Here is a 10164-nt window from a genome sequence, read left to right on the forward strand (position 1 = left end):
GAGAAGCCATAATTTGGGAAGCACATGACGGTGGATTAGTTGGACATTTTGGATGGGATAAAATAGTTGACCTAGTGAAGGAGAACTTTTACTGGCCTCAACTTGAACGGGATGTCAACATGCATATACAGATGCAAAATTTGTCACTTGGCTAAATCCAAGGGTCAGAATACCAGATTATACATGCCTCTGCCAATTTCAGAAGCACCTTGGGAAGATATAACTATAGATTTTGTTCTTGGTTTACCACGGACTTAGAGGCAAAAAGATTCTATCATGGTCGTTGTAGATCGTTTCTCAAAAATGGCCTATTTCATCCCATGCCAGAAGAACAACGATGCTATTCAAGTAGCAGACTTGTACTTTAAGGAGATTGTGCGTCTTCATGGCATTCCTAAAACTATCACTTCTGACCGTGATGTGAAGTTTCTTAGCCACTTTTGGCAGACGTTATGGAAGAAGATGGGAACTAAGCTCCAGTTTAGCAGCACTAGTCATCCCCAAATAGACGGTCAAACTGAAGCTATAAATAGGATTCTTGGTAATCTTCTTCGTAGTTTCGTGGGGAAGAATTTAAAGCAGTGGAATCTTATCTTGCTCAAGTTGAGTTTGCTTATAATAACGCTGTCAATCAAGCAATTGGGAAGTGTCCATTTTAAGTTGTTTATGGCACTTGTCCCTTTAGTCCACTAGACTTGAGCCATTCACTTGATAAGCAGCAATATAGCTTTGATGTTGACCAAAGGGCTAAGGAAATTAAGAAGTTGCATGAGCAAGTTCGCGAGCGAATCCAAAAGTAGAATTTGAGATATAAGGCTCAACGTGACAAGCATCAAAGACAGCAGACTTTTAAGGTAGGAGACTTGGTTTGGATATATCTACGAAAGGAAGGATTTCCTAAACAGCTAAACGCCAAGTTGTCCCTAAGAGCTGATGGTCCGTTCAAGATAATGCAAAGGATCAACAATAATGCTTACAAAGTGGAATTACCTAGTTCTTATGGTGTATCTGCCACCTTCAATGTTGCTGATTTATTCCCTTACATTGACGATAATGCCAAATTTGACTCGAGGGCGAGTTCTGCTGAACCTGAAAAGGATGAAACGGACTGAAATGGACAAAAGAAAAAAAAAACTAATGCACGAGAGTTACAGAAATGAAGCCAAAATGTGTTCCGTTACCCCTTCATTAAGCCAATAAAACATTTAGCATTTACATTTGTAATGTTTTAGCTAGTTGCCTATTTTCGTTCAGAGTCATAACACTATAACTAGGACTCGCTTTGTTGTAAGAGAGCTCATATTAGAAATAAAATTTAGAGTTTTCTCTTTTTATTCGATTTTTGTGCCATTTTTATTATAAAATATTTAAGTTAAAAGCACTAACTGACCTTTTGAATAAAAATTGAGGGGTAAAAAACTCAATAAAATATTTAAATAGTAGTGGGACCCACTTATGATTGATGGGTATTAAGTATTTTTAATGTTAGAGTGATGATAAAGAAAATCTTTAATATTCAGAGATAGAATTAACTCATAATTGAGTTTAAAGTCTCTAATGACTTTCGGATAAAGTTGAGAGACAAAAATGAATATTAACCCAACACACACACATACATATAGAGCGAGAGAGAAGGAAGCCATGCTTGATTTTATTTATGTTAGAGTTCAGATATAGATGGAGAAAAGGAAAGGCACATGAAGCAACATTTTATTTGTTATTTAGTAAGTGGAAGGAGTTATATTATAAACTGATTGCAACATGCAATGGCTTCTTCAGCATTTCATAAAGTAGGCCCTTCATTATGCAGATGATTTAGTACTGCCAAACACAACAAGGAAAGGGTTGTCATCATCAATAAACCAAAACCTTTTTTCCTTTCTCATCCTCGAAAATCCCAAAAGCTCTATAAGAATCTTACATGACTGGGAAAGAACACCATTATATAATAGGCTATCTCTTCATATATCTAAATTCTAAACCAACCACTCAGGGCGTCTTGGTACCCGACAAGTTTCACCTTCTTTGTTCATGTTCTCGACCAACTATTGTCCATTTTGCCAGTGTGTCGGCACACTTTGGTGGTGCAACGACGATGAACTCTATGATGAAATTTGTGGGGAGATATTGGATTGGGAATGGAGAAGAAAGTTTGGTGGGTAAACCGTACGATAGTTGAAAGGAGGTCTGAACAATGGTAAGAGGGCAAGATTCATTGCCGATAGCACCACGGACTTCTGTGATGAGTTGGGGGATGTAACATGAGCTGCCATTGATGATGGGTTTGCCATCAATGTCAACCAATAATCAAATTTGGCTGTGCTGAAGGTAAAGACGAGGAAGAGGGAAAGCAAGGTGGTCTTCATTGCTTGAGATGATTGGGCTATTAGCAAAGAGAAGGTTTTGTGTATGTGTGTGTGTGATGGGGTTGTGTGGAAAGGAGAAGATGAAAGTCACGTTTGCTTACCAAATAGAATGAAATGGAATGAATTAAAAAAATAAAGGTAAAAATAAGATGATTAAAGGAGATAGGTGAACATATTCATAAGTGGGTAATTTAGTTCATGAGGTTGGGAATCATGGTTTATGAGATTTTTGAAAGGTGTGATAATTCTCATATTTATGGTATATACTAATAAGTCTTATCATGCTACAAGCTAATTAGCTAAGTGCTTCGATGGTCTCTTAAAAAAAAACCCAAGCTCATCATTGAATATTCCTCAACCATTCTGGAGTAGGCTATGGAAGTTGAAGGTTATAACAAGAATCATTCACTTTCTTTTGGAGGTCTTCTCCGCAGTACCTTCTAAAATAGCTTTATATAAAAGAAAGTGTGTAGAAACCCCATTATGTCCTTTATGTTAAAATGAAAAGGAATCATAAGAACATTTGTTCTTTTTCGAAGCCCTTTAACTCTATAACAGTTTATAGAGGCAGTAGTGTTCCTTGTTTTAAAAACTGGTGCATGGATCTTTTTATGCAAGAAGGATTGCTAGAGGAGTTAGATATATATTTCTATGATATTATGGCTGCTTTGGCTAATTTGGATTGAAGGATTTCAATTTAAATTTTAGATTTGAAATCTCACATTTATAATCTATGTATTTAATTAAAATAATTTTTTTAGATATTATAAAAGTTTTAAAGGGAAGCAAAGAGACAAACTAATATTCAAATTAAAGAAAAAAGGAAAAATTGGAAATGATATGCTTACGTCTATTCTCCATTCAATGAGAGATGAGAGGAGAAGTGAGGCTAAGAGAGGCACCTACAGTAAAAACGAGAGGGTTTGACTGTTTGAGTACCTAAAATTTCAATAATTAAGATTTAGAGAGAATTTAAAATCATAAAAAAATTATAATAACACATGAAATCCAAATCCATACACTCTGTGTATCCAAACAAGGGATAGAGTTCAAATTCAATCCTGATACATTCAAATGCAAATAATTTAGTAGAGATCAAGGGAATTTTTGTCTTCTGTTGCATGATATCGTTGGATTGATAGCAGCTAAAGCAGTATGGAATATTTCCTTTGCGCATTGTGAAAGAAATCTTGTAGCAGATCATATTACTGTGGCTGTTAGAAAAAAGGTCTGTCCTAATAGATCTGTAGTGACCCAAAAAAAAATTTAAATAATTTCCTTCCCTATTGAGATTTGATTTAATTAATTTAGTTATAATATATGAAGAGTAGTGGTCAAGTAAAATTTTACTAATTATTTATATAGAGGTTTAAAATTTGAATCTTACCTAAGTCAAAGTTAGTTTTATTTTCTTATATGAGAAATTATTAAAGTATCCTTGTTTTCATTATAAAAATATTATAATAGCAAAAAAAAATAGTGGGGTTACCTTTTGTAAATTTTCCCAACAAACTTTGGGTCTTGTTTTAAAAATTTTCCAATAAGCTGATTATCTCCCTTCTTCATATCGGTTATAAGCGCGTTCGGTTTCGGTACTCAGCAGCCGCTGAGTACCGTGGTGCTCATCAGGCCGAAACGTACTGTTTCATTAACCATGGAGAATCTCTACCGTTCATTATGTTTTTATCTCAACTGTTCATTCATTTTTCATGTTAATAAGGCTTTTAACAATTCCTTTGGTCGACTTTACCATTTGCTGGCTGTCAGGTTTAAGACTCTCAAACCAGAGCTTTATCGGCGTCTCCTCTCGCCGGTGCTGTCATAATCATTGGGTTTTGTATCTCCATTTGGACCTTCTCCATCAGATCATCACCAAGGGTAGCCTTTCTGGAGAGTTATTTCCTTTATCTCAATGAGCTCTCTCTCGGCGACACAGCCTTAGCCATTTCCTGCTGATTTTTTTTGCAGTGTTTCCTGTTGATTTTTCTCTTACAGATCATCGCCAAGCATGGCTCTTAATTTCTGCGACACTTCGATGAGTTATTTCCTTTCCAGATCATCGCCAAGTATGGTTCTTAATTTCTCTTGCAATGCTTTCCTGTCAATTTTTCTCATTTTGTTGGCTCTGTGTTGAATTTTCAACCATGGGGTGCGAATTGACGGTTTGTAGTTTTATCCTTTTTATTGTGCCATTAATTGGGTTGTCAGTTCTGTCTGAAGCACGTGACATTGATTAAGCTTGTTCTTTATAACGTTATCTGGGAGAGATTTTGGGCTGACTTAAGCGATTTGAATGTTGAGAAGACTGTTTTGGATGTGGGAACTGGAAGCGGCATTCTTGCGATATGGTCAGCACAGGCTGGAGCAAGGAAAGTATACGCAGTGGAAGCAACTAAGATGGCAGAACATGCTCGTACTCTTATCAAAGCAAATAATCTTCAACATTTGGTTGAAGTAATTGAGGGCTCAATGGAAGATATAACTTTACCGGAGAAAGGTAAGCACAACTTGCTTAATCTATTTTCCAAGTTCAGAATTTAATTTTTTGGTGGTATTTATCATTGACACATTTTAATTGTCTCATTTCTAATTTTCAATGTCATGCAACTTGCAGTTGACGTGATAATCTCTGAGTGGATGGGATATTTTCTTCTATGTGAATCTATGTTTGATTCAGTAATATGTGCTCGTGACCGCTGGCTCAAACCAATAGGTGTGATGTAAGTATTATGTTAATTTTGTTGCTGGAATAATAATAAACTTTACACTTACATGTATTAATGCTCAGCAGCTTGTTTCTTTACAAAAACACTATATGATTTAGTTTAAACTGTCTCAATACAATATCGTTTCATTCAAACTCCATCACTGTTGTTTTGGCCTGTGCTTTCTATCACTGATTCATTTTTTTATTTGGAATCAGGCATGCCATTGTAGAAGAACTAGCAGAATTTGGAGCAACTGTGCATATATGTTCCCGTAACCAATCAGACATCGACAAGTGTTTGAAAGAGTGGAGGAGCAAAGGATTTTGTGTCACTAATCGATCTGCGATGTGATCTGAAGTCACCAGTGTTAAAATTTAATGCAAACTGTTGCCTCCATTTTTCATGGAAAGCTCAACATCCTTGTAAGCTTCTCTCGGGTTAACTTGTATTGATAATGATAGTGTGGTCAGTTCTGGAGAAGATGGCTGTATTCGCGTTTGGAATTTAGCTTCGGAATAAACTTACGATCAGAGCAACTACTAGTATCCTACCTTTAAACACATAATTCAATATACAGTAAAGAAATGTGTAGTTCTATCTTGCGTTTAGATGTTCAATGGTCTGCACTATTGGTGGGAAGGAAATTAGAGGTTACATTACGCTTGTGCAATATCTTTATAGATGCATGTTAAGACTGACCCATCATTCAATCTAGATTTAGATCTTCTTAGTTATCCTTTAAAGGAAATCTAGTTATTGCCATAGAAGCTGGCAATGTTTTCAAGCTAGAATGAATAGAGAGGGAAAAGCACTGGAGGGTGAAAGAACATTTCAATATTGACTTGCAAACACACATTGTGTAAGATGATGTTCTCTGCAAATCAACGCAGAGGAAAAGAGATTATAGTACAATAAAAAAAATCTTGCCAGTATTTCTCTTTTCAAAATTGAACGATTATTTGCATTTTAATTGACTGTCAAGCACATCTTGGGATAATATTGACCTAATCATCTTTGATGATTTGCTCACTGGGTGTAGAAATATTATGCACTCTGATATGACCTTAGTTTCTTCTTTTTGCTCACTGGGTGTAAAAATAATTTAGGTTTGAATGAAGAGTTTCAAGGCTCACCATATCTGTTATATTTGAGCCATTAGGTTCTGTCAATGCATCTTCAGAGGAAAAAGAATATATCTAGTCATTTCATTTTGTTCAATTTGTGAGCCTTTAGACGTGATGATATTTCTTTCCTAAATTGGTGATCAATGGACTTCAAAAGTTGTTTTCTGTTAGATAAACAACGTAGGAACAATCATATATAACAAAGGCACAAATCAAACTGCAGAAGATGTATCTACTGTTATGGGCACCAATTTTGAATCTTCTTACCATTTGAGCCAACTTGCACACCTGCTTCTTAAAGCTTCAAGATAGATGTTTGGCATCAAAAATCATGAGGAAGTGAGAAATTGTGTTTGGCATCAAAAATTAATCTACATTCCCAAAATATATGTAGTAAGAGTAGTGTGATGTACATTTCCAAAATAGAGAAGATAATGTAAAGCTATAAATGGATAAGGATGGAAATTGATTTGCTCTATACTGGTTGCAGGATAGATGTTGCTGACAGAGTTGGAAAGAAATCTGCAATGAAGCAAAGCAAGGACCATCCCACAAAAAATATGCACAATTATTTCCAAATTGCACTATATTGCAGAATCAAGGTGCTGCGGGAAAAAAAAAAAAACAGAGAATATGTTAATGCTTGAAGACTCCAAACTTGCAATATGTAGTATGCTGATTTGAAGAAAGACTATAGTGCTGGTTTGTGGAATTGTTAGGTGACAGGGATTGTATTAAATGATGTAAAAGTATCATTTTTTGTGCAATTTTAAGTATGTAAACGTTGTTAATTATATATAGGCCAAAAGAGACAAATGTTGTAAATTGTATATGACATTATGAAAATTAATAAAATTATGTTTTTGTGCAAATTGTGTATCTCTTTTTCTATTCATTACCTTGTGAGTAGTTTTCCATAAGATCTATGGCTTCAAGTGATGGAATTTCATTACTTTGTGCCTGCATTTGTAAATGTTAACAACTGTGACATCAAAATAGGATAACAATATATACCATTTAGTAGTGACCAATTTATTACTTCATACCACCAATAAGCTTGTAAATGACAATGATTGTGATGTAGGGGGTGAAAAAATATGTTGTACTGGAGGGATTGCATATGAAAATGTTGAATCTTGTATTTGTACTGGTTGTGTTGGAGCTTCCAAGTAAGAAATTGCTGAAGCTTGTAAATCTTTCATTTAATCATCCTTTCTTCTTCTTTTTATGATGAGGCCTTTTCTTTTTCCTTTGATGTCTTCTTATATGGTGAAGCTTCTTGAGAGTCCTAAAAAAAAATTCAAATACAAAATAAGTAATAATTTGTTTTTGTCTTATATATAAATTAAAATTTACTACCTTTGATACAACTCTTCTTCTTGTTTTTAAATTCTTCTCTTCCCAACCTTTCCAACGTCTCTTGCTTGATTTTCCATCTCTTTTTTGAACCCCTTTGGCATATTTTGTGACTCTATGACTGGTTCAGAAGTATTATTTTCATTACCATTAAGAATATGATTTTCTAACTCAATGACACATCTCTGAACACAAGTAACTCCCTCAAGTGTCTTAGCAGCCTTGGATGTCAATCTTCCCATCATAAGCATTAATTGTCTATACCTCTGCGTGATGTCAAGTCTAGGATCTACTTGAATCTCATTTCCTCTAACATCATGGACAACACCAAACCTTGCTTCCTTAGTCCAATGCTTTAGAATATACTGGTCAGGCATAACTCTTACATCCTTTGACTCATACACTTTTAATGCATGACAACAAAATATTCCCGTGGACTAAACTTTTGACAAGTACAAAAAATTTCATGGGTATCAGGTTTGAACTCAACTCTCCATTCCTCTTCCTGATCAATCATATAGGAAATATATACAAATAATGACTCTTTCTCATCACGTGCAATTAATTCTATAGAGAATTGGAGATCCCATTGCTCTTGAAACATGTCAAAAACAGTAGGGGTATAAACTTGCACAAGCTGGCGTAGAATAGGCGCACTTTGATTAACCATCCTCAGAATCTTTTGTCGAGATTCGTACTCAAGTTCCACTTCCTTGTATGCTTCTTTGCCACAACCTTGTCAAACCTTTTAAAAAATCGCTTGATGTCCAATTTTGGCTTTGTACATCTCTTTACATCAGCATTCACACTTTCACTAATCTGTGTGCTCCTCATGCCTAGTGTGCATGTTTCCTTCACAGAGCACCAAGCCCATTTCTCCTTAATATCATAAGTAGACTTCAACCATCCATTTTCATGAACATTATAAGAAGATAATAATTGGCTCCATGCTTCTTCAAACTTCTCTACATCAACATAATTAAACATGCATTTCTTGAAATCAGTTAAAAAATGTGACCCATCTTTCATGCGGTTCCCAAGGTGTTTAACACCATTTTTTAATAAATGCCAACTACACAAACAATGTTTTGTATTGGGAAGAACTTCGCACAATGCTCTTGCCATCGCTTGATCTTGGTCTGTAAAACAGTTTGAGGCTTTTTTTGTATATGAGCATCCAAAAATGTTTCTAACAACCATTTAAAAGACTCAATTGTCTCATTATATAATAGTGCTGCTCCAAAAATGACCACACTTCTATGATGATTGAAGCCAGAAAATAGTACAAGGGGTCTATGATTCTGATTTGTGCTATATGTTATATCAAGTGATACAACCTCACCAAAATGTGCATAATCTATTAGCATGCGAGTATCGGCCCAAAAAACATTAGTGATGTGTTGATCAGGGTCCAATTGATATTTGTGGTAGAATGCTGGATTTTCTTCAATTTGTTTCTGAAAGTATTCAAGTAGACACCCCACCTCACCAAACTTCATATGTCTCTTCCTTTTGCACATCAAGTAAGTCTTTACATCTGTCATTGTATAACCAAGATTTTCTGGACCACCGGCATATGTACTCATTAAGTCAAAAGTATCCTAGGTTCAAGTCCAGATTCTTCTGTAAGATCCATTTCATAGGCTTGAGCTTCTGATATATTTCTCTGACATGGTAACAAGCTTACTGTGTCTTTTGTGTGAAGTGGGTGATTATGTTCTCTATCAATCACAGTGATTCTGAACTTTTGGCCAACACGAGATACTACCATTCTTGCCTTACAATTAGTCCTTGTCTCTGGTCGATGTGTAGAAGCATATGCCCTTTTTTCATTTTTCCTTGCAGACCTTCCTTGCAACATAAAAATCTATATGTAATAATAATGGATTTGTCTGCTCTACTCTTTGTAGAAGTACCCTTTCTAACTCCAAATCCAATTCTTTTACCATATTCTGTCCAAAACTCCCATGCCTCATCCAAATTTTCAAACTCCCTCCCTATTTTGGGTTCCAATTCATCTTCCTCTTGTATGGTTCCTGTGAAGAAAAATTATATTATACATTTTTATCAAAAATAAAATTTTCCAAAACATACAAGGTTATGGTAAAGATAATTTACACTCTTCAAACATTATATATTAGTTCTTTAAATAGCCACGCACACCATATATATATATATATTTCATCCATATATATATACACAAACTTCTTTCTTCATATTCTTTTCAATAAATATATATATATATATATACAAGGTAGAATTTCATTCACCTAATACTAGAAAAAAAGGCTTATCAAGCCAAATTTTTTATAACAAGTCATAGGTTCATTTTACTAAACAATGAGAAAGATTAGATGACAATTGACAGCCAAATCAAGGAAATGGAAGATGTTAAGCTTGGTTTACTATCAAACTTATTCTTGTTTAATATGCTTAATTAATGGCCAAATTCTCCCTCGTTATATTGTTTCCCATGCATTGGAAAGAACTGTATCAAATTGGAAAAGGACAAGATTATGTGTAAAGCAAGCTTAATGAAGATAACTCATATTTCCGACGCAAATTAAGCTGTTTCAGATACAACATTCATAGGCATCGCAGCAGACAAAA

At 34.9% G+C, this 10164-nt stretch overlaps 2 protein-coding genes and 1 long non-coding RNA gene across 4 annotated transcripts; 2 read left to right on the forward strand and 1 right to left on the reverse strand.

Moving 5' to 3' along the window:
- Window positions 1-276: 276 nt before the first annotated feature.
- Window positions 277-1112, forward strand: LOC129289049 (uncharacterized). The gene is made up of 4 exons (XM_054925874.1): window positions 277-375; window positions 448-602; window positions 686-776; window positions 888-1112. Exons 1-4 carry the CDS (start codon window positions 277-279, stop codon window positions 1110-1112), a joined length of 570 nt encoding a protein of 189 aa, XP_054781849.1.
- Window positions 1113-4318: 3206 nt separating this feature from the next.
- LOC129287737 (uncharacterized) lies at window positions 4319-5023 on the forward strand. Of its 2 annotated transcripts, none has more exons than XR_008587794.1 (3): window positions 4319-4432; window positions 4671-4863; window positions 4981-5023. It is a non-coding gene; the product is annotated as an uncharacterized LOC129287737 (long non-coding RNA). The 2 variants fall into 2 exon arrangements; XR_008587793.1 differs by having other exon boundaries at window positions 4345-4432; window positions 4575-4863.
- Window positions 5024-6673: 1650 nt separating this feature from the next.
- Window positions 6674-7931, reverse strand: LOC129289050 (protein FAR-RED IMPAIRED RESPONSE 1-like). Its single transcript, XM_054925875.1, has 3 exons — window positions 7605-7931; window positions 7098-7158; window positions 6674-6720 (listed from the first exon to the last, which is right to left on the reverse strand). The coding sequence occupies exons 1-3, from the start codon at window positions 7929-7931 to the stop codon at window positions 6674-6676; spliced, it is 435 nt and encodes a 144-aa protein (XP_054781850.1).
- Window positions 7932-10164: the final 2233 nt, after the last annotated feature.

The sequence above is a fragment of the Prosopis cineraria genome, unplaced genomic scaffold, assembly GCF_029017545.1.
Source record: "Prosopis cineraria cultivar Desert tree isolate PC_DT_omini unplaced genomic scaffold, ASM2901754v1 PC12, whole genome shotgun sequence".
NCBI lineage: Eukaryota > Viridiplantae > Streptophyta > Magnoliopsida > Fabales > Fabaceae > Prosopis > Prosopis cineraria.

Coding starts and splice junctions, on each gene's coding strand:
- LOC129289049 (XM_054925874.1), top strand. CDS start 277: ATGGTCGTTGTAGATCGTTTCTCAAAAATGGCCTATTTCATCCCATGC. Junction 376..447: donor ACTTGTACTTTAAGGAGATT/GTGCGTCTTCAT, acceptor CACTTTTGGCAG/ACGTTATGGAAGAAGATGGG. Junction 777..887: donor TTAAGAAGTTGCATGAGCAA/GTTCGCGAGCGA, acceptor TATCTACGAAAG/GAAGGATTTCCTAAACAGCT.
- LOC129289050 (XM_054925875.1), bottom strand. CDS start 7,931: ATGCCTGACCAGTATATTCTAAAGCATTGGACTAAGGAAGCAAGGTTT. Junction 7,159..7,604: donor AAGCAAGAGACGTTGGAAAG/GTTGGGAAGAGA, acceptor TTACAAATGCAG/GCACAAAGTAATGAAATTCC. Junction 6,721..7,097: donor TATGGAAAACTACTCACAAG/GTAATGAATAGA, acceptor GCTTCATTGCAG/ATTTCTTTCCAACTCTGTCA.